General features: G+C 47.2%; 1 protein-coding gene across 5 annotated transcripts in view; it reads right to left on the bottom strand.

Annotated features, from left to right (window-relative positions):
- The window catches only part of GRAMD1B (GRAM domain containing 1B), a 124836-nt gene that overhangs the window by 59851 nt on the left and 37371 nt on the right, over positions 1 to 27614 (bottom strand). The window contains exon 1 of one of the 5 annotated variants that reach the window (XM_063178254.1): positions 20130 to 20277. The exons of the other annotated variants lie outside the window; for them this stretch is intronic. Within the exon in view, the coding sequence (XP_063034324.1) occupies positions 20130 to 20152 (23 nt within the window). The 5' untranslated portion in view covers positions 20153 to 20277. Of the gene's footprint in view, positions 1 to 20129; positions 20278 to 27614 lie in introns of those variants that run through there. 5 annotated transcript variants of the gene reach the window in all.

Below are 27614 nucleotides of genomic sequence, written 5' to 3'. Positions count from 1 at the left end.
AGGAGCTGTTCCTTCAATGCTGTCAATACTGATTACTCTGCCCTTTGCTGCTCTTGTTGTATTTTGCTCTTTCCATACCCTGGGTTGAGCATTTTCTCTTTTCCTGACAGTCAGTCCCAGCTTTGGGTGCTAATTCCCAGAAGGAATGATGGATAATCAACCCCAAAAGGCTGATTATCCATCCTTCCACTGTCATCAACAGCAGTGGGAGCAGGAGCTGCTCCAGCAGGCTCAGATCAGTGCCATTCAAAGGCTACACAGCATTTTAAACTGAAAACAGCACCACCATCCACACCTCTGTCTGGATACCACAACACTACCATCACCTTCATATTACTCAGAGATTACACCTAGGTGCACATAAATCCACTGTTCTAATAACTTTGTTGCATCCATCAGCCTGAGGTCAGTTTTGTTGTTCCAAATGCTTCCAAAAGTTTGCCAGCTGGAGAATTAGTAATTTATTTCAAGGAAATGATGTTTTAAATTGAAATTTTCCCACTCCCCGTGCCCAAGGATGTGACTCCCACTGACACACCGTGTGGAGGATTGTACCCAGGGTCAGGGAGTGGATAATCTGGATAAACCCAGAGAAGAGCAACCAGCACTAAAGGCACTGAATCCTTCCAGCACAGCCTGGAGGCCAAGGAATGGCTGAAATTTAAATGCTCACCTGGAATCCAGGTTTGATCCCACTGGGTACCAGCTGGAAATGCTGAAAATTGGAGCTGGATGAATCCTGACCAGACAAGAGAAACCTATTTTGGGAAGCAAACAGAACTAACCACTGTAACTAATTCAAGGCTCAATTACCCATCTGTGGCGAGCATTATTATGCAAGGGTTTGTGTTCTCCCAAACACTGTTCTGTACCTCCAACCAGAATCAATTGAAGCCTCACACTTGGCATTCGACAGCACTTGGAATGAGATATCTGAATGGTCCCATTTTGTTTTACAGCCTATGGATCTTTAAGTGTTTTTTTTCCTCTTCCAGAAAGTGAGAAAATAATTAAAAACATAATTCTTAGCCTCCACAAATCTTGATACCTTTAGTCTGGATGAATTTTAAGGTTTGAACAGATGCTATTTTTCAATAGCCACATGAGCTACACTGACCCAAATGCTGAGATAAATTCAATATAATGGCTGCTTCAGATCTGGAGCACACAAAGGCTCAAAGCAGGTCCTGGAGTGGCAGGACAGACATGAGGCGAAGCCTCACCCTCCCTTCAGACTGTCAGGAGAGAAATGAATCAAACAAAAGTCCTGCTCCCAAAAGCACTGTGTGAGAAGTGGTAAAACTGCAAGATTTATTTAGAGAAAAGCTTCTTAGGCTGAACTGGCATGGTGTGCAAGGGGCAAAGTTATGGGGAATTTGGAAAACCACACAGCACCTCGAAAGCTTTACAAACTTGGTCAGATGTGCAAAGCTTCGCCCCAAACTCTTGGAAGGACAAGGAGTTTTTACATTTCTGCACTGAAGACACTGAAGACAGCTCATTTCATGGTGATAAAAGTTGGATGAAACTGCACTGAGAGAGGAGCTTTAGGAGCCTTTAAGGAAGCTCGGGGCTGTGACCATGTCATGCTCAGCAGGCAGATGCTCACATTGTCCTTCACACATGAAATAAAGTCCTTGTCCTGAGTCTTGAACAGCAGGCTTGTGCAAGCGAGCCCAGCTGGCATAAAATGCATTCTTGCAGCTCTTGAACAAGACAGGAATTTGCAGTTTCATGTCCAGAAGAGTTTCCGTAGAGGCTCCTAAAGCTCCTCTCTCAGTGCAGTTTCATCCAGCTTTTGTCACCATGAAAACGAGCTGTCTTCAGTGCCAGGGATGGTGCTGCAGAAACGTAAAAGCTCTTTGTCCTTCCAAGAGTTCGGGGTGAAACTTTAGCTTGTAAAGCTTTTGAGGTGCTGTGTGGTTTTCCAAATTCCCCATAACTTTGCCCCTTGCACACCACAGCTCTGCCAAGCCCTGCAGGAGCACCAGAGCCACATCTGGGCATCCCTCCCTCCGCTTTCCTGGGTCGGGCTGTTCAATGGCCAGGCAGGCAGCGCCTTCTCCTTGCCCAAACTGGGCCTGCACGCCTGCAGGGCTGCTGTGCTGCTGTAACACAAGCACTCTCATGCATATTGCATCTCCCAGCCGAGGAAATGAGGCACTGGCTGGGTAATTAAAGCCCAGGGCTGGTGACAGATCCACAGCAGGGCCGGGATGTCCAGGCCTGCAGAGCATCAGGTGGGGCTGGGATCAGCTCTCCAGAGCAATCCTACCCTCCCTGTAAGGCACACCAGCAGCCAAGGACAAAAAGAGGCCTTGAAAATCTGTCTGCGGAACAATGAGCACCTGGGTGGGTAAACACGCAGGGTTTCTCATTTCCACCCGTGTAATTCTTTGCCCACCTTTAATATGATCTGGTTTGAAAAGTTAAAGCCACTGGGAGAGCTTTTCCCCAGCATTCTCTGCTGGTCAGCTGAGTTCAGAACAGAACCAGGGGCACACACTTGTGTTTTATTTCCAGCCCTGCCTTTGAAAAAGACGCAATAAAAATGTCAAGAAACATTGAAGGAAAACCTGTCCTGAAGGAAAACTCAGTGCAATTACCTCGAGATGTGCAAACAGGATTAGCACTGGTGGGAAACTGGGTGGTAATTGGCATTTTGCACGTTTAATTTGCTGGTTTGTTATTCTCCCTCTTCAGGAATGAATGAGTGGACTCTTGACTGTAATTCTTTGCCCACCTTTAATATGATCTGGTTTGAAAAGTTAAAGCCACTGGGAGAGCTCTTCCCCAACGTCTCTGCTCATCAGCTGAGCTCAGAACACAACCAGGGGGACACACCTGCATTGTGTCTCCAGCCTTGTCTTTGAAAAAAAAAATAGCAGAAATGTCAAGAAACATTGAGGGAAAACATGCCCTGAGGGCAACAACCTCAGACGTGCAAGCAGGATTAGCACTGGTGGGAAACTGCGTAATTAGCGTTTTGCACATGTTTAATTTGCTGGTTTGCTATTCACCCTCTTCAGGAAAGAATGGGGGGACTCCTGACGGCACCGTTCGGGACAGGGGGGATTCTCCTGCTGGGGTTTTGCTCCTGTTTGACAATTCCTGCTCAGCCCACGGGCGCTGCTCCTCAAACCCCACAGGATTCCCAGCCTGTGATGGTGTTCACAGGGGCCTGGGGATGAGGGAAGAGACGAGGATCTGACTCCATGTTTCAGAAGGCTGATTTATTATTTTATGATATATATTACATTAAAACTATACTAAAAGAATAGAAGAAAGGATTTCATCAAAAGGCTGGCTAAGAATAGAATAAGAAGGAATGATAACAAAAGCTTGTGGCTTGTACTCTCTGTCTGAGCCAGCTGACTGTGATTGGCCATTAATTAGAAACAACCAACATGGGCCAATCAAAGATCTACTTGTTGCATTCCACAGCAGCAGATAATCAACGTGGGCATTTTGATCCTGAGGCCTCTCAGCTTCTCAGGAGGAAAAATCCTAAAGGAAAGATTTTTCCTAAAAGATGTCTGCGACACCACCCTGCCAAACAACAGGAAGCACTCTCCCTTTCTCCTTGTGGAAAATGGGCTCCTAGACAGGTGCCAGACCAAGCAAAGCTCTTTCTGAGCTGGCAGTAGCATTTTCACAGAGTCCATGGATTCCTGGAGCAGTGGGGGCTGGAGGAGGCAGGGAATCATGTGCTCACAGGCATGGGGAGGAATAGGGGGAGGAGGAGAACAAGGGGAGAGAGAGAACAAAGTGTCAACATCTTAACTGGGACACACAAAGAGCCAGTTCTTAGTAAGAACTTAATCCAGGATTAACAAGAGGTCAGCTACCTCTGCAAGGAGACTGCACTAAGAGGAGCTAATTAGCTCTCCTTAATTGCACAAAAGGAACCACGCAGAATTAAAGGCACTCACCAGCGGCAGGTCCCACCTCACCCAGGACACACAGCCCTGCCTGCTGTCCCCAACACCGGGCTCGGGGAATCGGCACAACCAGAACGATCAGCACACGGAGAGGTGCAGGGATGGATGGGAGGGGAAAGGCTGTGGGGAGGTTCAGCTCCAACAAGGGCTGGAGTGAGAGCTGGACAAGCCTTTGTAGCACGGCCAGAGCCTGTCCAGGCAGGTTCCTCATCAGCCAAGTGTGACCGTGTCCACAGGGGTCTGAGGATGAGGGAAGGGACAAGGATCTGACTCCATGTTTCAGAAGGCTGATTTATTATTTTATGATATATATTATACTAAAACTACACTAAAAGAATAGAAGAAATGATTTCATCAGAAGGCTGGCTAAGAATAGAAAAAGAAAGAATGATAACAAAGGTTTGCGGCTTGGACAGAGAGTCTGAGCCAGCTGACTGTGATTGGCCATTAATTAGAAACAACCACATCAGACCAATCCCAGATGCACCTGTTGCATTCCACAGCAGCAGATAACCAATGTTTGCATTTTGTTCCTGAGGCCTCCCAGCTTCTCAGGAGGAAAAATCTTAAGGAAAGGATTTTTCATAAAATGTGTCTGTGACAGCCAAGGGCTGCCCCAAATCCCTGAGGAATCACAGCCATCAGCTCACAAACAGTGATGCCCAGGAGGGTGCTCAATGCAGTTCTGGCCTTCCTTAAATCAGTGTGATCTCTGAAAATGAGGAGGAAGAGGAGCACAAGGCAAACCAGTTTTTCCCTGTGGGTTGAGGCCAAGATAATCCCATCCCAGCACAGAGAGGCGCTGCAGGGTAGATGTGAGGAGAAATGGAGAGCACCCAGCACCGGGGACAGGCAGCACATCCCACCCGGGAGCCGCCAGTTTGGAATGATGCACTGGGAAAGGCTGGCTGAGCTTCTCACCCCCAGATCCCCTCTCTGGGGTTTCCAACCATGCACCACTGACACACCTGGAGCTCCTCTGCTTGGCACTAAATCCATCTGGTTTTTCCCGGGGAGCCATTGCATGTTCTGTCCTCCTGCATCTTTCACCCCCGCAGCCCTTGCTCTGCTCTGACAGATAATGGACCCAGCAGTGCGCTGGAAAATGAAGATTACCAGGCACATCAATAACCCAGCAGATGTCTCTGAGAGGGAGCACTAATAAAAGGAACTCCTGCATTTATTTGGGTTACAGCACTGTGCTGAGGGCTGGGGAGATCAGGCAGGCAGGGCCTGAGTGCACCCCAGCAGGAGCAGCTCCCCTTTTCAGGCAGGATGAAGGGAAAAGCAAAACAGCTTTTCAGAGAAGGCTGCCCTAAACACAAGGAAAAATAACAGAAACAGGAGCTCAGCCTAATTACAGGTCCCTGTGAAATCATCACAGTAGTGCCTCTGTTATTTATCTTTTTTTCTTCCCTCAGGACAGAGTCAAATGTTTTGCCACTGTACTTCCAGTGTTCCACTGATTTCCTTAACTCCTCTGGGCCCTTTCTTCCAGATTCCTGAAATCTGCTGGGCTCACCCCAAAACTGACCAAAAACCCTGCAGAGCTGCTCAGTGCAGGCCCTGCCCCCAGAATAAATAACGTGGAGAATAAGGCTGCCCTGCCCACAGAGAAAAAGGCCAGAAACCGGAGCTCAGCTTAATTACAGATCCTGTGAAATCATCACAGTACTGCCTCCATTATTTATCTTTTCTTCCCTCAGCACAGAGTTAAATATTTTGCCACTGGACTTCCAGTGTCACCGCAGGGGCAGCCAGGAGGGACCAGCAGCACCAAAACTTCAAATTTCACCTCAAACCTCTAACAAGTTCTTGAGATGCTACTGGGGATATTCTCCACCTTAAGTTCTTCCCCAGCTTTTTCCCCCAAATCCCTTCCACCCAGACTGACACTCCCCCATCAGCCACATCTCCATCCCAGCCCACATCCTTTTCCCCTTTTCCCGAGGAGCTGCCTGCCCTCCCTGCACACACACACAGGAAAGATTCCCCACCTGCTTGGGAGGTGAAAAATGAAAATCATCACAGTACTGCCTCCATTATTTATCCTCCTTTTCTTCCCTCAGGACAGAGTTAAATCTTTTGCCATGGACTTCCAGTGTCACCGCAGCCAGGAGGGACCAGCAGCACCAAAACTTCAAATTTCACCTCAAATTTCGCCTCAAACACAAACAAGTTCTTGAGATGCTACTGGGAATATTCTCCACCTTAAGTTCTTCCCCAGCTTTTTCCCCCAAATCCCTTCCTCCCAGACTGACATTCCCCCATCAGCCACATCTCCATCCCAGCCCCGCATCCTATTCCCCAAAGAGCTGCCTGCCCTCCCTGCACACACGCACACACATAAAGGAAGGATTCCCCGCCTGCCTGGAGGTGAAACCCGAGGATTTCAGGGATTCCAGGGCCACCTGTCAGCGCATGGCCCTTCCCGGGAGGCACCCTCGGTTCTTCCCCGCTGCCCTGCCAGCTCCCCGGGGGGAGCCGCACGGAACCGCCCGGGCACCTCGCTGCTGCTGCTGCTGCTGCTGCTGCTGCTGCTGCTCCGGGGCATCTCAGGGCCGCCAAAGGAGTCGACAAAAAGATTCCCCGCTCTGATAAGGGCTCGGCATGGCTGGAACAAAGCCGCCTTTGCAGGGCGCTGCCCGGCTCTGGCATCCCAGCCTGGCGCTGCCCGCTGGGGGGAAAAGCTCCCGCTGTGGCTTTAAGGATGTCCCGCATCAGCCGCTTAACCCTGGCTGCGTCTCGCTGCCTTCACCGCGGAGAAAATGCAGATTTCTGCTCTTCTCGTGGCAGATTTCTGCTCTTCTCGTGCCCTTACACATCGGTGCTGCCGCCCTGGTACCGCAGCCCTGGCACCCCGAGCAGAGCTTTAGTAAATGCTCTATTTTATATATATTTTTTTTTTCTTTTAATATATATATATATTTTAAAATATATATGTAATTTTAATATATATAATTAATATATTAATCAAGATATTAATATATAATAGTATATTCATTAATAGATATTAATATTTAATTCGTATATATTAATTATTATATGTGCTGCTGTCCAGCCCTGGCACCCCGAGCAGAGCTTTATTAAATGCTCTAAAATATATATAGATTTTATGTATATATATATATAAAATCTATCTATATATATATTTAGATTAATATATATTAAATATTAATATATTTTACATTAATATATTTTACATTAATATATATTTATATATATTATATAAAATTAATATAATATAATATAATATAATATAATATAATATAATATAATATAATATAATATAATATAATATAATATAATATAATATAATATAACATTATATAATTAATATATTATATATAATATATAATATATGATATATGATATATAGTATATAATATATAGTATATAATATATAACATATAATATATAACATATATAACATATAATATATAACATATAATATATATTATTTATATTCTATATAAAATTTATTATTATATACTAAATATATATAATTTAATTTATATATATTTTTTTAAAAAATATATATATAATATTAAATATGTAACGCCCTGCAAACCACCAGGGAGCATTTCTGTGGCAACAAAGGAGCACAGCAGTCAGCGTGGACATAACATCCCAATTACCTCGAAATTCCACTTCCCCACTCCCACAAAGCTCTGGCTTTTCACCCCCAGGGGCTGCACACCCTCCTAAAGCTCATCAGGCAACACAAAGCATCGATTTCCCTGCTAGAGCAGCAGGCAGCAACAGGAAATGTTTAGAATAAATAGAAATATTTGCCTTCAACACTCGGGCATTTCCAAATACAAGCTCTGGGAAAGGCCATTTCTGCACGGAGGTTCTACAATGCAGAAGGTAACAATGTGACTCATCTTGAAAGTGTGTATAAACACACTTAAAAAACCTGTCTGGGGAAAAATAAACAGAGGCTGTGCCTGATTCCCGGCTGGGAAAAGCAGGAAAGCAGCCCTGCTGCTGTCCTTGGCTTTGTACCTACTCCAGGCAGGTGCAGCAGAGGAAACAAAACCACAGCCAGCAATTTAAAGAATTTAGAAAGCAAGAAAGCAGCACAGATGGACAGGGAAAGAGCAGAAAGCAAATGAAAAATGTTGCTGCAACATGATAGAGGAGCAGGGAGGACGGATGTGACTGGGAGCTGATCAATCAGCCCTCATGGAATGATGAAATATTTGCTCTGTGTGATCAGTTAATCCCAAGCAGGAACACGTTTGGAAGGGCGGCAAAGAACCAGAGAGATTTTCTTACAGAGTAAAGAGTTCAAAGGAAAGCAACAAAAACATCCCGGCACTCATGAGGCTCGCTTGTGAAAACAAACTTGAAGGGTAAACAAAGTGGAGTGGTCAACAAATATTTGAAGAATGTAAATATTGGAGAGAAAGAGAAGCTGTATTAAAAGGTTTGGGGTTGTTTTTTTTCTTTTGAACAATGAGCAATGGAATGACATGAAACTGTGGGAAAGAATCAAGGCTGAAGTCAAATCCTCACAGCCGGGAGCAGGAGAGGAGTGGAATAAACCTGTTCACTTGTCACAGTTATAAACAGCAATAGGTAACAGTTAATAAACACAAACCAGGCCCACAGATACACAGAATATCCTGAGCTGGAAGGAACCCACAAGGATTATTGAAGATTGGCAGGAGCATGGATCAATACCTCAATAATATCACACTTCTTTCAGTCTCCAGCTCTGCTTTCCATTATTTCCATTTTTTTAAAGAGGCAGCAGCCCAGTTTGCAGCAATGCAGGACTCTAAATTGCAAAATTAGGACTGGTTCAGTGTTACAGTTTCAAGGATCGCTCTATCTTGCTGCATTTTTCTCCCCAAAACTTCCAAGACACACTCAAACATCCTTGGGATTTGGAGTTCCATGTAGGAAACCTTGCAAAGTAAAATCTAAATAATCCTAATCCGGGCTGTGATACTTGAAAGAACAGATGTCCTCAGGATAACTGTGGTATCTCCAAATATGAGCAAGGCACAGGTTGGTTTGGGACAATGATAAAGATTCAGGTTGGTTTGGAACAACTATAAGGATTCAGAATGTTTTTGGACAATTACATGGATTCAGCTGGTTTTGGAACAATTATAAGGGTTCAGGTTGTTTTGGGACAATTATAAGGGTTCAGGTTGTTCTGGGACAATGATAAGGATTCAGGTTGTTTTGGGACAATTGCAAGGATCCAGGTTGTTTTGGGACAATTATAAGTGTTATAGTTTCAAGGATTGCTTTAATTTCCTGCATTTTTGTGCCCAAAACTTCCAAGACACACACAGATATCCTTGGGATTTGGAGTTCCATGTGAGAAATCTTACAAAGTGACATCCAAATCACCCTGACCTCCTAATCTGCCCTTGAAAGAACAGATGCCCCCAGGATAACCGTGGTATCTTCAAATATGAGCAATGCACAGGTTGTTTTGGGACAATTATAAGGGTTCAGGTTGTTTTGGGACAATGATAAGGATTCAGGTTGGTTTGGGAAAATTGTAAGGATTCAGGTTAGTTTGGAACAATTACAAGGATTCAGGTTGGTTTGGGAAAATGATAAGGATTCAGGTTAGTTTGGAACAATTACAAGGATTCAGGTTGGTTTGGAACAATTACAAGGATTCAGGTTGTTTTGGGACAATTATAAGGGTTCAGTTTGTGGCTCTGGCAAGTCCCCTGTGAGAGGTGCAGGGTACAGGGATGGATGTTTGCATTCCTCATCCTGCTCTTCCTTCAGCAGAGTTTGCTCTCTTTAGACAATTGTTTAAGCTATAATATTTTTTTGCTCTCCTAAGCTAAGCTTCCTGTAGGGAATTAATACACAGCTATTAATAAACAATTAAAAGAAAAAAACACCTTTCATCTCTGTATGCCTTATCTGCAAACCAGGACTAATTCCACTTCCTTTCTTCTACCCTTTGTCCATCTTGATTATTTAGGATGGAATCTCTTCCTCCAAACTGGAGGTGGAGCATGAAAATCTCCCAGCACAGTAAATCTCTGTTTTCAAGAGCCTCTTTTGCTGTAAAACAACACAATTTTAGAAACAGCTCTATTTCCCAGACCAGTTGTGCTATCAGCTGCCTTTAAAACAGAAAAGAATCCGTGGGGAACTTGTTCTTCCTGCTGGAAAAATAATACAGAAAGCATTTGAAGAAGTGCTGCAGCTTTAGTGCCCCAGAGCAGGCACTGAATGTTGCTCAGTTCTGTGAGCCCTGGCCTCCAGACACATCCTTCTTTCATGGCCTGCAGCTAAGCTTGGCTTTGCCTCCCAAACCTCATTCCCAAAATGTGCATCAGGTTGTGCATCACATTCCTCCAGCAGCTGACAGCTCTGAAAAAATCCAAATTCCAGCTCTGAGGGCTGCACGGCCTCACAAGCACAGGGCGCTCCTTCCACATCCCCACAGCTGATTTATTTCTGGTGCTGTGGGGTCAGAAATGCACCAAAATTACAGCTCTGCCTCTCTCTGAAGCTACTCTGTTCCATGCAAACCTTCAACTCACAGCACCTCCTGTGTCCTCACTGCACTGGGGCTGAGGCTTTGCCAATGATCTCTGCAGGGCTCAGGCCTGGCCACCTCCCTCTGCCCCTCAAACACAGCCTGATTTGCTCAGCATCTCATTAAGGGAACGACTCTAATTAGAGGGAGCTGTTCTTCAACTAAGCAAGTTGTGTGTTCCCCCTCCAGCTAATTTGTTCTAATTTTATGTGCATAGCTGGACATTTCTTCTGTTACCAAATCCTTGCTGCTCCTCAAAATACACCTAATTTCCCCCCAAAGTCCTTTTCATTCCACTCATTTTCTCCTCCATTTTTCTCCTTCCAATTCCAAGGGCTGAAATTAGCTGTGGTCCAAAACCACTTTCTGCCAAACCGGGTATTCTGAGTGGTTTGAAAATTATTCAAAAAATATATATCCCCAAATATATGAATCTCCAAAAAAAAAATATCCCCAAATTCCTTTTTCTCTGCTGCTCTCCCACACGCATGGAGTGGCTGTGACATTGTCAAAGGACAGTGACAGCATTTTGCATCTTTTTTTAGTTGGGAAAAAAGCAGAGCATCTGCCCTCAGATCACTTGGCTGTGACCACAGAGATCATTCTATCCTGGAAAAATGGTTACAGGGGAATAAACCACGGCAAAATGTAAAATATAATCAAGAGCACAGGCCTAAATCTGGCCAAAAGGAAAACTTTAGGAAAGGAGAAGCTCAGAGAACATTCCAGCATCTTGTATTCAGCACATGGCTCTGCAAGGGCACCCAGAAGGGAAAGGAATTCTGTGCAGCATTTTGGGTTTGGTGTCTCCATTTCCTGAGCTTGGATATTCCATCCTTGGATATATTATTGCAACTTCTACAATTTACTTCAAACAGGCTCTAAGTCCTGAAATTAGCAGTTACCAGTCATAATAAGAATCAATTAAAATAATAATAATGGCATTAAGATGCATTTTCTAACCAGGGCCTAAACACAGAGTTCTGGGCAAGGTTCAAGCAAAAACACAGCAGCTGCTCAAACAGCCAAAGTTTAAACTGTTTAAAACAGAGAGAAATCTGGAATTTCAGCTGGAAAAAGCAGAAGAGGCCTTAACCAGGACACACTGATTTGTCAGGGAGCGCCACAAGGGTTTTGATGGCAATTTTTGCCTCTTCCAGGCCTTGCCCCTGCCCACTTGCTGAGCAGAAATGCAGCAGAAATTCCAGCAATGCGAGTGCTTCTCATCAGTCCAGCACAACTATCAACACACAGGGGGTGAATCAGACACTTAAAAACGTGGGACACTGTCCAGCAGCTCCTTCCAGCTCTTGTCCCATGAAAATCTCTGCTCCAGGCAAAAGAAGAGGAAGAGGATTCTGATTTCTGTTCAATGTCTTCTTCTACCACTTGTCCCTTGAAAATCTCTGCTCAGGCAAAGGGAAAAGGAAGAGGAGATTGATTTTTGTCCAACAGCTCCTTCTCAAAATGTGGGAATAAAAAAAATCTCTGCTCCAGGAAGGGGGAGAAGGAAAGGGAGACTGATTTCTGTCCAATATCTTCTTCCAGCACTTGTCCCATGAAAATCTCTGCTCAGGCAAAGGGAGAAGCAAGGGGAGGTTGATTTCTGTCCAACAGCTCCTTCCAGAACTTATCCCATGAAAATCTCTGCTCCAGGAAGGGGGAGAAGGAAGAGGACACTGATTTCTGTTCAACAGCTTCTTCCCAAAATGTGGGAATGAAAATCTCTGCTCAGGCAAAGGGAGAAGGAAGAGGAGACTGGTATCTGTCCAACATCTTCTTCCAGCACCTGTCCCATGAAAATCTCTGCTCCAGGCAAAAGGAAAAGGAAGAGGAGACTGATTTCTCCCCAACAGCTCTTTCCAGAACTTATCCCATGAAAATCTCTGTTCCAGGCACAGGGAGAAGGAAGGAGAGACTGATTCCTGTCCAACATCTTCTCCTAGCACTTGTCCCATGATAATCTCTGTTCCAGGCACAGGGAGAAGGAAGGAGAGACTGATTTGCCTCATTTTGCAGGGCAGGGAAAGTGGGGCAGAGGCACCATGAGGATGAAAATGGTCAATGACAGATCCAGGCACAATCTCGTGACCCCCAGCTCCCACAGGCAGCACCTTCCTTCCCTTTGGAAGGGACTGAGCTCTCACACAGCACCCAGCAGCCTCAGCTCCATGTTTTATCTCTTCCTGACTGAATTTTCCACATTTTCAGGCTTTTCAGTGAGGAAAAGAACCCCTGGAACAGCCACACTGCTGCCTCACTCATCTGCAGGCCCTGAGTGAGCAAAGGCTCAGAACTGCAGAGCCACTCCAGTTTGCCCTTCACTTGACATTTCTGAGGGCTGGAGACACAGAGCAAGGTGATCCTGCCATCTGATAAGAGGGGAAGGCAATTTCCCAGCAAAACAAACGATTGGGATTCAATTAGCCAAAATAATCTGCAGCCCAAGGAGAGATGTGGGGGAGAGATTCTGGGTGCTGCAGCAAACTCTGCAAAGTGCAGCTTCCCCATGGCCCCAGTCAGAACTGCTCTGTCTGCCTGTCCTCAGAGAGGTCCCAATCTGCACATATATATTAAAAGACAAAATTACCGATGTTTATCCAAATTTAAATCAGAACTTGATGCCAAGAACCGACCACATAAGAAACAAAAATATTAAAGGGATGCTTTTGCCAGTGTATCATCACACAGCAAACCCAGTCTGAGATCAGGGGTTTGAAAATGCCTTGGTTGTATTTCAAATGGTTTTCCTCCACTGTAATTTCAGACTTTTGCTAAAATAAAAGTTGTGTTTCACAGCCTGTTGCCACTGCAGGTATTAATCCAGCGTGGACAAAAACTGGTGCTGGGCTGATCCTGCTTCTATTTCTGCCCCACGAGCATAGCCTGGCCAAGGGAATTGTGTGCAAAGTTTTTCCTTGGCTTTACTGCACTCGGATTAGGCTCCTCACTGCTTCCTAGGGCTTCCCACCATGGAAAAGGGCAGAAAAAATAACACCAAATCTGGAGAAATTAACACAAAACCTGTTAATTACCCCTCAGTGACTGCGTGCCACAGAGCCATCTACAGAATAAACCTGCCAAGGCTGCTCCAAGCTGTCCTTCCAGGCACCTGGCATGACATCTTGCTGGAAAAGGATAAAAAACCTTAATTTATGGCCAGCCAGAAGGTTCAGGACGTGTGGCCAGGCCAGAATGTTCTGGATGCAGGGGAAGATGAGCGCCCTGTTAATGAGGTTTGCTCTTCCTGCCGCAGCCAAGGGGAACATCCTGATTCCTCAGATCCATTTGCAGAATTCATAAGGAGCTAAGGCCTCTCCTTTTCCCAAAAAACCATATTTATATGTATGTGGGTCAGCTCTGGTGGTTTTTACTGAGGGATTATCAGCATCTATTTCTTCCCCCTGAATAAAAGGCACAAAGGGTGATGTAGGAGCAGAAGAATCAATGAAGACAGGAAAGACTGAAAACGCAACATTTGGACCTGCAAAGTGAAGGTCAAACAGCACAATGGGCACAGCAGCACAATTATGTAACTTTCACAGAACTATTTCGTGAAGCTTCTCCAGAAATTGAGGAAGAATTGATTTGGAAATCCAATTTCATTTGGGATCATTTGCGGTGCCACAGGACCAAGCTCACCGCACGCAGCAGCTCTCTAAGGCCCCGCAGCTTCAGCACCAAATTGGGAGTGATTTAAGCAGCTTCATCATTTCCTGGGTAATCACGGAGCCACGAATCCCAGACACCCACGTTTGTCACCCCTGTGTGTCACAGCGCCGTGAGGACAGAACCTTCCCTGCCGCTCATTTACATCTCAAAGGAGCGGAGCTGGGTGGGATGAGTGTGACAGCTCAGGAACCCCTCCCTCCCCTCTCCCACACCCTGAGACATGGATTTCCAGATTTCCAGAGGATGGGAAGGGCAGGGGCAGCCTGATGGAGGTACCAAGGGCTCTTGCAGTCTGCAGAAGGCAGAACTGAAACTGCCTGAAGTGACTCTTCACTGCCCCCTGACATCAAACTGCTCATGGGACGAGTGTGACAGCTCAGGAACCCCTCCTTCTCCTTTTGCACACCCTGAGACACTGATTTCCAGATTTCCAAATTTCCAGAGGATGGGAAGGGCAGGGGCAGCCTGGTGGGGTCACCAAGGGGCTCCTGCAGCCGCAGCATCCACAAGGCAGAACTGAAACCGCCTCAAGTCAATCTCCACTGCTCCCTGACATCAAACTGCTCATGGGGAGAGTGTGACGGCTCATAAACCCTTCCCTCCCCTCTCCCAAACCCTCAGACATGGATTTCCAAATTTCCAGAGCTGAGAAGGGCAGGGTCAGCCTGCTGGAGGTACCAAGGGGTTCCTGCAGTCGCAGCATCCACAAGGCAGAACTGAAAGCCCCCAAGTCAATCTCCACTGCTCCCTGACATCAAACTGCTCATGGGGAGAGTGTGACGGCTCAGGAACCCCTCCCTCCCCTCTCCCACATGGATTTCCAGATTTCCAGAGGATGGGAAGGGCAGGGGCAGCCTGCTGGAGGTACCAAAAGCCCCTGCAGCCGCAGCATCCAGGAGGCAGAACTGAAACTGCCTCAAGTCAATCTTCATTGCTCCCTGACATCAAACAATTTCTAATTTTAGCTCTGCTGTTCTGTAACCCTACCTAGTTCCCATCCCACCCCCACAACTACATAATAGATCCTTCCCTCAGATAAGGAGGGTGTTGGAACATTGAGAGTTTTGTTGGGTTTTTTTTTTTCCCTCACCCACAGGCACTAGCAGGAAAATGAATTACAGATTTATTTTTAGTGGAGCCTTTGGCCCTTCTTTTCTCTGTAGGTTCCAGATTGCAGGTTCTGCAGCTCAGGACTATTCCAAGCAGCACAGCAGCGCAAGCAATGCAGAGGGAACCACAAAAGAAGGAAAATCAGACGAGCAGAGTTTTACTCAGTATCCCATTTATGGGACATCAATTCAGCTACCAGCTTGTTTTTGTCCCTGCAATGCTCTTCTGGCATTAGATTTCCATTTTTCATCAAAGATCTAAATTAGTTTCCATCTCGGCTGGATCATGAACTCCCCAAGAAGGAAGAGCAGGGCAGGCAGCACAGCCTGGGATGGAAGGGGAGGGAAAGGCTGCTGTGGATTTTTGGCTTTCTGAGATTGAAAGCTCCAGGCCTGGCTGATTCCAGTCCCCGAGGAGCTGTGAGATAACACTGATGTCAGCCCGGAGGCAAAAGCTCTCTCTCGCAACACCAGGTCACAATATAAAGATGAAAACAGCATTAAAACACAAAAAAAGACCAATTAAACCACGACAGCAGGCTGTGATGAGGCAAATCGCTGCTGTCATCTGTCCTGCCAGCATCCTCGGGGGCTGCAGCATCACTGCTGCCACCGGGGCGCTGTGACAGCACCAACGGTGCCACTGCCACTCTGTGATGTCACCCGGCCCCCCTGGCTGTCCCCAGCTGTGCTGCAGAGCCCCGGGGCCACCAGATGGCCATGAGATCATTGGGGCAGGGTGAGGTGGCTGCTGCAGGAAATGCAGGGTGTGCTGAGAGAGAACAGCAGTGCAGGAAATGCAGGGTGTGCTGAGAGAGAACAGCAGTGCAGGAAATGCAGGGTGTGCTGAGAGAGAACAGCAGTGCAGGAAATGCAGGGTGTGCTGAGAGAGAGCAGCAGTGCAGGAAATGCAGGGCGTGGTGAGAGGGAGCAGCAGTGCAGGAAATGCAGGGTGTGCTGAGAGGGAGCAGCACTGCAGGAAATGAAGGAGCAGCAGTGCAGGAAATGCAGGGCATGGTGAGAGGGAGAAGCAGTGCAGGAAATGCAAGGTGTGCTAAGAGAGAGCAGCAGTGCAGGAAACGAGGGAGCAGCAGTGCAGGAAATGCAGGGCATGCTGTGAGGGAGCAGCAATGAAGGAAATGAAGGAGCAGCAGTGCAGGAAATGCAGGGTGTGCTGTGGGAGCAGCAGTGCAGGAAATGCAGGGCATGGTGAGAGGGAGCAGCAGTGCAGGAAATGAGGGAGCAGCAGTGCAGGAAATGCAGGCCATGCAGTGAGGGAGCAGCATGGGGACATGCAGGGGGTGCAGCGGGGCCGCGGCACTGCAGAGCTGCTCCATCCCAGCGTTCCCAGCAGCATCTCCAGCACATGCTTTGCTCTCCTGCCACTGCACTGAGCCATTATGCAACTCCAGGACAGCCCCAGGGGTCCCCTGCTGTCCCCGCAGTGGGATTTGGGGTGACCCCACAGCACGGGAGGGATGCGGGGCCTGAAATCCGGGAAAGGCTGCGCTGTTCCTGAGGGTCAGGGCAGGCTGTGCTGCTGGCAGCCTTCTGTCCCTCCCTGGTACAGACAGACAGACAGACAGACAGACATCATGTGTCTCTCTGAGGAAATCTGGGTTAACCCCAGCACTGCTGCTCCTGCACCAAGGACCTGAGGGTTTGTTTGCAGCCCGTGCACTGGATGGCCTGCAAACAAATATTTGCTTTATATAAATACAAACCCTATAAGCTCATTTTTAAATGCATTTGCTTTATATAAATCTCAACTCCATAAGCTCATTTTGTATCAAGGCTGTCCAGCCCACATTGAACACCCCAAGCAGGTTCAGAGAGCCCTGCATTCATTCTGTGCTCCTCCAATGCATCCAGCAGGGACAAACACACAGATCTGGGCAAAGCAGGGCCTGAAACAACACCCCTAATTCACAATCCTGTGCTGGACACTGCAGCACGACCAAATAAACAGAATATCCTAAGGGGAATGGAGTGACAGCTGCAGAGATGCAGAACGCTGTATAATTAAATGAGGGAAACAATCAGAATATTTAATTTTGGGATGAAGGGGGATGCTAAGGAGGCAAGGCTAGGGCAGCACCTGCCAGGTGATTCCTCCAATCCATCCAGCAGGGACAAACACACAGATCTGGGCAAAGCAGGGCCTGAAACAACCCCCCTAACTCACCCTCCTGTGCTGGATATTGCAGCACAACCAAATAAACCAAATATCCTAGGGGGAACGGAGTGACAGCTGCAGAGATGCAGAATGCTGTATAATTAAATAAGGGAAACCATCAGAATATTGAATTTTGGGACTGAGATAGAGGAGGACTCAGGGCTTGGGTAGCACCTATCAGGTGATTCCTCCAATCCATCCAGCAGGGACAAACACACAGATCTGGGCAAAGCAGGGCCTGAAATACCACCCCTAACTCACCCTCCTGTGCTGGACATTGCAGCACAACCAAATAATATCCTAGGGGGAACAGTGACAGCTGCAGAGATGCAGAATGCTGTATAATTAAATAAGGGAAACCATCAGAATATTGAATTTTGGGACTGGATGCTGAGGAGGCAGGGCTTGGGCAGCACCTGCCAGGTGACTCCAGGAGAGCTGGGGGGCCCTGCTCGGGATCTTTATGGAGAACAGAGGGGCCCAGGAGCGCCCAGAGCCCCCGAGGAACGGAGAGGGAAGAGCGGCACCTCCTGCAGCCCGGCCAGCACTCCCCAGCGCTGTGAGCTGCTCACGGCCCCGGCAGGGCTCCGGAGCCTCCCCCGGCCCCCGGCCCGCACAGCACCGGGATGCTCCAGCGGGAGCTGCCGGGACGAACTGGGACGGACTGGGACGAACTGGGACGAACTGGGATGAACTGGGAGCGACACCGCGATGCCGCTGCCGGGTGTGCGGGGGTGCAGCGGGGCCGTGGCACTGCAGAGCCGCTCCATCGCAGCGCTCCCAGCATCTCCAGCACATGCTTTGCTCTCCTGCCGCTCCGCCGAGCTATTATGCAACTCCTCAGCCCAACTGCACAGCGCACAAGGCAGCGGATCGCTGCGAGAAAGGGACTTTTTTTTTTTTTTTCATCCAAAAAAAAAACCCCCCAACCATATAATATTTTCAAATGTTAATGTCGGTATCATTTGTACAGCCTGTGTGACACACAGCCATGTACACACAGGGAAAATTCAAAGGCTCTCAGGGTAATTAAATAAAAGACAGAATTAGAGAAATTAGGAAAAGAGATGACCTATTGAGTCATGCCTGGCTCGGGTCTGTCCCCTGGGGCCCAGTACAAGATGCTTCCTGGTGCTATACTGTGGTGCTTTTATTTTTTACACAGAAAAAAAAAAAAAAAAGAAAGAAAAGAGAGATAAAATTAAAATAGCAACAATAAGTAAAATAACATGCAAAATAACTTTGCTGTTTTCTCACACTTTACAGGCGAGGATCTCAAAGCACAACATTCACCCTGATGCAAACTAGCACACTTGAGAAGGAGGCTGTTATTCTATGATTACTTCCTTTTTCATTACAGAAAAAAAAAAAAAAAAGGATTAAGGAAAAGAACCAGGCCTTCCCATTGCCCTTGCCATCCAATTCAACCCAAATTACGAAGTCACATTCCTCTGTTCACCGTGGAACCGTTCCCATCTGATAAAGTTCTGCTTAAATCAATTTCATCATCATAATTCAAAGCCTATTTATTCCAACTAAGTGGTTTTGACATACTGGAAATTTAAAATAGTTTTGATATACTCTGGATCCTATGGTGGTAAGCCTTTGGTGGTCAAGTTTATATTATATTTTATATAGAGATATATATTGTATCCTCTATTTTATATATATATATAGAGAGAGAGAGAGAGAGAGTGAGTAGAGGATACAATTTTTTATATATTATATATATAAAATTATATATATATATATATAATTTATATATAATAAATATTTATAAAATTTATATAATAGACTTTTTTATATATATATAATTATATATATATATAATTGTGTCCTCTACTACATATACATACATATATATTTATATATATTTATAAATAGATATGTATGTAATAGAGGATACAATTATATATTATATATATATATAATTGTAGGTATATACATAATTATATATTTTATATATATATACATATATACACATATATATACTTATATATTTTTTTTTTCTACCTACCCCTGAAAAATACAAACTTGACCAACAAAATATCTTCCTGGGAACGTTTCAGACACACACACACACAGAGATTTGTCAATTGCCTTTCACCCACACAATGTTTTCTTTCACTGCCCACTTAGCCAAACCCGGTGAGTTTCTCCCCAAAACACCCAGGAATGATGAAAGAATTATGGAGCCCTCGGGTACCTTGCCGGCAGCTCCGGGCTGCCTGGAACTCTGCTATCGATGTCCTCACAGCACCACGGCAGCGAGGAGCATCCCCAAAATCCGCTGCTTAGAGGACAAGCCGAGCAGGAGCCATTCCACGCACGCAGCATCCAAAACACCTTTTTATCCCCCCACCTTCCTTCGGCACGATGTCCCCTTGGTTATTTCCCTGCGTGAGCCGGGTGAGGCGGCTCGGCCAGCGGAGCAGCGATGGGGACGCGGCCGGAGCGCTCCGGGCATGGCAGCGGATGCGGAGCTGCCGGACAGCAGCGGCCCAGCGCCGCATCCATCAGCGGAGCCTCCGCCGTGCCTCCTCCCCGCAGCCAGATCCCCCCGGCCTTGCCGCAGCGGAACTTGGCCGATCTCATCCCTTTTTCCCCCATTTCGGGGAGAAAAGGGGAGACCACAGCGCGGGGACCACAGCGCGGGGGACCGCAGCATCCCTCCCCAGCCCTTCTCCGCACCGCGCGCTTACCAGGCGAGCTTGAACCCTTTCATTAGTACAGCCACGATAATCCGCTGCCCGCGTCCTTGTGTGCCCACTGAGAGCTCCAGAGGTGCCAGCACATATTGGAGCAGCCCCGGGCGGCGAGCGTCCCGCGGGGAGCGCCGAGCGCCATGCGCCGAGCCGGGGCACGGCCGCCCCCCGCGCCCCCGGAGCCGCGGCGAGGCGCGCACGGCTCCCGCAGCAGCGGCGGCAGCGCCGGGGGCTGGGGCTGAGCCGGCCCGCGCCGCGCTGAGCATGTGCAGCAGCCGCGGGACCGCAGCATGCCACGGCACGGCCCGGCCCCCGGAGCCCGCACACGGCCCGCAGCCCCGCCCGGCACCGGGGGTCCGCTGGGGACAGCCCCCAGGCACGGCAGGGACAGCGAGGAGATGCTGGGGACAGCCCCCAGGCACGGCAGGGACAGCGAGGGGCCGATGGGGACAGCCCCCAGGCACGGCAGGGACAGTGAGGGGATGCTGGGGACAGCCCCCAGGCACGGCAGGGACAATGAGGGGCCGATGGGGACAGCCCCCAGGCACGGCAGGGACAGTGAGGGGCCGATGGGGACAACCCCCAGGCACGGCAGGGACAGCGAGGGGCCGCTGGGGACAGCCCCCAGGCACGGCAGGGACAGCGAGGGGCCGCTGGGGACAGCCCCCAGGCACGGCAGGGACAGTGAGGGGCCGCTGGGGACAGCCCCCAGGCACGGCAGGGACAGTGAGGGGATGCTGGGGACAGCCCCCAGCAGCGGTTTGGACAGCCTTGCACGCCAGCAGGGATGGGGCATCTGCAGCTTCTCTGTTCTGGGGTCTCACGCCCCTCGCAGTAAAGAATATTTCTGATTATCTAACCTAAACCTCCTCTCCATCAGTGCAAAGCCATCCCTCCTGCACTCCATGCCCTTCACAGTAAATATTTCCTATTATCTAACCCTCCTCTCAGTGCGAACCCATCCCTTCTGTTACTCCATACCCCTCACAGTAAAGAATATTTCTGATTATCCAATCTACCCCTCCGCTATGTCAGTGTGAAGCCATCCCATGCCCCTCACAGTAAATATTTCCTAAAATCTAAACCTCCTCTCTGTCAGTTCAAATCCATCCCCCCTGCACTCCATGCCCCTCACAGTAAAGAACATTTCTGATTATCCAATCTACCCCTCCTCTGTGTCAGTGTGAAGCCATTCCCCTTGCCCTATCATTCCATGCTCCTCCTAATAAAGAATATTTCTGATTATCCAATCTAACCCTACTCTCCATCACTGTGAAGCCACCTCCCACTTCACTCCATGCCCCTCACAGTAAATATTTCCTATTATTCAATCTAACCCTCCTCACTATCAGTGCAAAGCCATCCCCCTGCACTCCATGCCCCTCACAGTAAATATTTGTTATTGTCTAACCCTCCTCTCTGTCACTGAAGCCATCTCCCCTTGCCCTATCACTCCAAGCCACTCACAGTAAAGAATATTTCCTATTATCCAATCTACCCCTCCTCTCCATCAGTGTGAAGCCATGCCCCCCTGCCCTATCACTCCATGCCCCTCACAGTAAATATTTCCTAATATCTAAAACTCCACTCCATCAGTGCAAACCCATGCCCCTTGCACTCCATGCCCCTCACAGTAAAGAATATTTCTTATTATCCAATCTACCCCCCTCTCTGTCAGTGTGAAACCATCCCCCCTTTGTGTTGTCACTCCAAGCCCCTCACTGTAAAGAATATTTCCTATTATCTAACCTAAACCTCCTCTCCACCAGAGCAAAGCCAACCCCCTTGCCCTATCACTCCATGCCCCTCACAGTAAAGAATATTTCTTATTATCCAATCTACCCCCCTCTCTGTCAGTGTGAAACCATCCCCCCTTTGTGTTGTCACTCCATGCCCCTCACAGTAAAGAACATTTCTGATTATCCAATCTACCCCTCCTCTGTGTCACTCAGAAGCCACCCCCCTGTCACTCCATGCTCTCACAAAGCCCCTCTCCCTCTCCCTTGCAGACTCCCCTCAGCCCTGCCCATGCTCCCCGTTTGTGAAATCAGTTTCTGGGGCCAGCAAGCTCAGGAGGGAGTTCTGAAGGCTGCTCACACACATGGGCTGTGCTCCCTTGGCCTTTTTCTGCAGCAAGGGCTTGATTTGCTTTTCCCTTCCAGCACAAGGTGCTCTCCATGCAGGGGAGCTGCAGGAAGAGCCCCAGGGCTCTCCCCGCTCTGCCAGAGCTGCAATATTTGGTCATTGATGCTCCTGGGGGGATTTGCCAAACCCCCACTGCAATTCCTGACTATCCCAGAGCAGGGGTGAGCTCATTGCTCAGGCCAAAAAAGAGAAATCCAGCCCTGCTGGGACATGCCACCTGAATTTCAATTTGTACCCATTTCTCCTTGTCCTGTCACCACAAAGATCCCCTGACAAAGATCCCCTCTGCATCTTCCTCAAGGGAAGAGAGTCAGTCCTACCCCTGAGGCTCACCTGAGGGCTGTGGAAACTAAAGGGAAACTGAATTTACTAATGGAAAACTGAATTTCTTAATGGAAAAGCAAAATTTCTAATGGAGAACTGAATTTCCTGAAGAAGAACAGAATTTCCTGATGAAGAACTGAATTTCCTAATGGAAAACTGAACTTCCTAATGGAAAACTGAATTTCCTAATGGAAAACTGAATTTTCTAATGGAAGACTGAATTTCTTAATGGAAAAGCAAAATTTCTAATGGAGAACTGAATTTCCTGAAGAAGAACAGAATTTCCTGATGAAGAACTGAATTTCCTAATGGAAAACTGAACTTCCTAATGGAAAACCGAATTTCCTAATGGAGAACTGAATTTTCTAATGGAAGACTGAATTTCATAATGGAAATCCAAAATTCCTAATGGAAGACTGAATTTCCAAATGGAAGACTGAATTTCCTGATGGAGAACTGAATTTCTTAATGGAAAACTGAATTTCTTAATAGAGAACTGAATTTCCTAATGGAAAACCAAACTTTCTAATGGAAAACCAAAATTCCTAATGGAGAACTGAATTTCCTAATGTAAAACTGAATTTCCAAATGGAAGACTGAATTTACTAATGCAAATCCAAACTTCCTAATGGAAAACCAAAATTCCTAAAGGAAAACCAAGCTTCCTAATGGAAAGCCAAATATGCTAATGGAAAACTGAACTTCCTAATGGAAAACCAAATTTCCTAATGGAAAACTGAACTTCCTAATGGAAAACCGAATTTCCTAATGGAAAACCAAACTCTTCACTGAGGCAGGGGCCAAGTGGCTGCTCTGGAGATGATCCAGGGGACCCCACCTGGCAGCTGTGGCACAGCAGAGCCTTTGTTGCACCCTCTGTTATCAGGGCAGAGGCAGAGCCCCTGCACCCCATACCCACAGGGCAAGGCCTGAAGGGAAAAATGCCAAAAATTCCATTTCCCACCCCCATTTCCTGCAATGCACGTTGATTTTCCCTGGAATTCTTGTTTATCTCACAGGATGCAAGCACACTGCACGCAGCAGGAGGTGGGGAGTGGGGCAGTGTATCTCAAATAATTTATAATTTCACTATTTATCCATAAATTTCTGTAAAAAGTGAAGCCTGGGATGGCCATCCACGCTTTTATTCCACACAGCTCTGAAGGGGTTTGGTCCTGAGATAGGAACAATCTGGATTATAAATCCTGCAGGAATTCAGCAGTTTTAGGGGTGGCAGAGGAAAGAGAGCAGGCAGCTGTGCGTAAATAAATATTCTACTGTCTTGAAGGGCTTTAAATGATATTTTGTCCATTTTTTTTGCACTCACAGCCCCATCCCCATGGATGCAGGTAATTATGAGTGGACTGACATGAAAACCTTGATGTGTAAAATCACCACTCTCGTTCTGTTCACTGCTCAGGGGGTGCTTGGGGCAGTTCCGGAGCTCTGTCCTGGCTTGCAAATCTTTCTTTTGACATTTTATGAGGAAATTCTGGGATTCTGATGCCCACATCCCCTTTGTAAAGGGACAAACGTGGTTCTTTGCCCTCCTACTGTGCCTGATAACAACAAAGAGATTTTTATTTTCTGGTTCTCCCAAACCCCGAAGAGATGAAGAACAGCAAAATTCCAGATCTGAATTCAGCAGAAAACCACTTTTTGAGGGCTTGGATCATTCCAGGATGGGTGAAATGAAACTTCAGCATCTTGGGTTGAAGTTTGAGAAACTGGGGGAGTAACCCTGAAATGGGGAGAGCCCCAGGGCAGGTGGGGACACCCCAAATCCCTGCTTTGGGAATTTGCTCCAACAACAACTTCGCAATACGTTTTTGTGCATATTTCTAGACAAAAAGCATAAAGTCAGGCACAGTCCTTTCCTCATGACAAACAGCATGGAAAAATACCTTCAAATCTCATCCTACATAATCCCAGACCCAGCCCGGCTTAGGTCCCACCTAGAGCAGCCTGGGCCCTGCATTGGGCTGAGCTTTGGCCTTTGGCCTTGGCTTTGGGCTGGGCTCTGGGCCCTGCATTGGGCCAGGCTTTGGCCTTTGGGCTCGGCTTTGGGACGGGCATTGGGCCAGGCTTTGGCCTTTGGGCTCAGCTTTGGGCCAGGCTCTGGGCCGGGCTCTGGGCCCTGCATTGGGCCAGGCTTTGGCCTTTGGGCTCGGCTTTGGGATGGGCATTGGGCCAGGCTTTGGCCTTTGGGCTCGGCTTTGGGACGGGCATTGGGCCAGGCTTTGGCCTTTGGGCTCGGCTTTGGGATGGGCATTGGGCCAGGCTTTGGCCTTTGGGCTCGGCTTTGGGCTGGGCTCTAGGCCCTGCATTGGGCCGGGCTTTGGCCTTTGGGCCGGGCTTTGGGCCAGGCTCTGGGCCCTGCATTGGGCCAGGCTTTGGCCTTTGGGCTCGGCTTTGGGATGGGCATTGGGCCAGGCTTTGGCCTTTGGGCCGGGCTTTGGGCTGGGCTCTAGGCCCTGCATTGGGCCGGGCTTTGGCCTTTGGGCTCTGGGCCGGGCTTTGGCCTTTGGGCTCAGCTTTGGGCCGGGCTTTGGCCTTTGGGCTCGGCTTTGGGCCAGGCTCTGGGCTGGGCATTGGGCCGAGCTTTGGCCTTTGGGCTGAGCTTTGGGCCGGGCTCTGGGCCCTGCATTGGGCTGGGCTTTGGGCTCGGCTTTGAGCTGGGCTCTGGGCCCTGCATTGGGCCGGGCTCTGGGCTGGGCTTTGGCCTTTGGGCTCAGCTTTGGGCCGGGCTCTGGGCTGGGCTTTGGGCTCTGGGCGCAGCTTTGCAGCTGGGGCCTGCAGGTTGCCAAGGAGGGAGGCGAATCACAAACGCTGTAAAATGGGTCAGGAGACCTGCAAGGCTGGCAAATCTAGGACAGCCTAGTGCTGCAGAGTCACATGTTTGCAAATCAAAGCTCAGGCAAGAAAGGTATTAAGAGATAAGCAGTCATGCACTTTTTTTTCTTTCTTTTTTTTTTTTTTTTTTTTTTTTTAATCCAAATAATGTGAGGGGTGGGGAATTGATCAAAGGAAGGAGATGGCTGGGGAGGTGCTTGTTTAAATGTCTGGCTGGCCAAAAAATCCTCCCAGCAGAGGGACTGGGGTCAGGTATTCCCAACCCCAATCCCAAATTCTGCCAGAATGGACAAATCCTTCACTTTCCCCCTAATCCTCTGCATTTAACTATTCTAATGGGGAAAAATAAAATAAAAAAAAAGTATTAAAATTGAAATAAGGCAAGCCAAAAGCAGCTGTAGGTATGAGGAGGGATAGGTTATGCACAGCCACCTCCTCAGAGCTAAGAATACCTATCAGTCACATGAAAAATGAATTCCAGATTAATTATCTACCTACTGCATCCCACTAAAGGGGAAAAAGGAAAAAAAAAAATCAGTCAGAGATGTGGCTGGAGGGGTCCAAATCCATTTCTGGCCCCTGTTTTGGGAAGGGAAGCCCTAAAAATCCCTTTTTCTCACTGCTCTGTGCAACTGCAGGTTGTAATTCTGGAAATGGTTGTAAAAAGCATCATTGGTATATTGTCCTCATCTGTGTAAATGTCAATTTAAGTGGCAAATATCTTTCACGATCATGTTTTGCATTTAAAAGAGCTTTCCCAAGCTCTTTGGTATTTGGGGAAAAATTCTTTTTCCATAGGAAAAATTAAAAATAGGCATAAAAGGGTAAACACTGGGTTTCCTTAGAGTTTGTTTTGATGTTTTGTGAAAATAAACATAATAGCTGAGCTCAACAGCACCTCTGAAGGATGTGCAGGTGCCCTCACAGAGCCAAAACCACAAATTTTCACCATTTTCACCCTTCCTGCAGGATGTTAGACCAAAAACTCATTTTCCCCTCCAACCCTAAAGCTGTAAATCCAATAATTTTATCAGAATGCTATTTGGATTATTGGGGGTGGGAATCTCATTTTTAAAATTTATTATTATTTTTATTTTTATTTTTAATTATTTATTATTTATTATATATTTATATATATAAATATATAATATATTTTATTTATTTATATATTATTTCTATTTATTATATTATATATTAATTATTTATTATATTTCCTCAGCACAAATAATAAATAATAATAAGACAAGTTCATGTGGTTTTGTTGTCCTGCCTCATCCCTGTCCTTTCTCCCAGGAACAAAATTCTCACAAACTTCAAAAAGAATTGAGATAATTTAGATCCTGGCCTGGTGCCAGTAACATTTTGAGTATTCCTGGTCCAGATGAAGAATTCCATGAATAAAACCTCCCTTGGGGTTCCAGCCCCAGTGAGGAGGAGGAAGTCAAGCAGCAGAACACACACACACAAACACTAAAAACAGCAACAAAGCCCAAACCAGGCAGAACTTTCTCAAAACTGAAGGAAAACTCGGGAGATCAGGAGCAGAAGAAAAAAATAATAAAAAGAGGGTTGGATAAAACGACAGGATGTTTTCCTGACCTGTGAGCACAAACTATCATTGATTTGAAAAGTTAGGTCTGGAATACACAAAACCAGAGTTAATTTTTGTTTTCCTGGCCTCCTACTTGGATGAAAGAAATACTGATGGTGCTGTGAGGATAAACAGGGCTGGACCAAGGGACAGGTAGGCAGAAGAAAAAAAAGGCAATTTTTGCACAGGATATTGCCCAGGCAGGGCCTGGGAGGAAGCTGGAAGCACAGAGGCAACCACAGAAACTAAAAGTTGAATATTTTGCACTGGTTTATTCACACACAGCTGGTTTGTCCTTCTCTGAGCAACCCCAGCCAAGGGCTGCCTGCTGAAAGCCAAGGAAATCAGCTCTGAAAACCTCTGAGATGCTGCAAAAAGGAAATCAGCTCTGAAAACCTCTGAGATGCTACAAAAAGGAAATCAGCTCTAGAAAACCTGTGATGCTGTAAAAAGGAAATCAGCTCTAGAAAACCTGTGATGCTGCAAAAAGGAAATCAGCTCTAGAAACCTCTGAGATGCTGCAAAAAGGAAATCAGCTCTGAAAACCTCTGAGATGCTGCAAAAAGGAA

This window comes from Melospiza melodia, chromosome 29 (assembly GCF_035770615.1).
Source record: "Melospiza melodia melodia isolate bMelMel2 chromosome 29, bMelMel2.pri, whole genome shotgun sequence".
Lineage (NCBI taxonomy): Eukaryota > Metazoa > Chordata > Aves > Passeriformes > Passerellidae > Melospiza > Melospiza melodia.
This window is presented reverse-complemented; position numbering and strand designations above follow the sequence as displayed.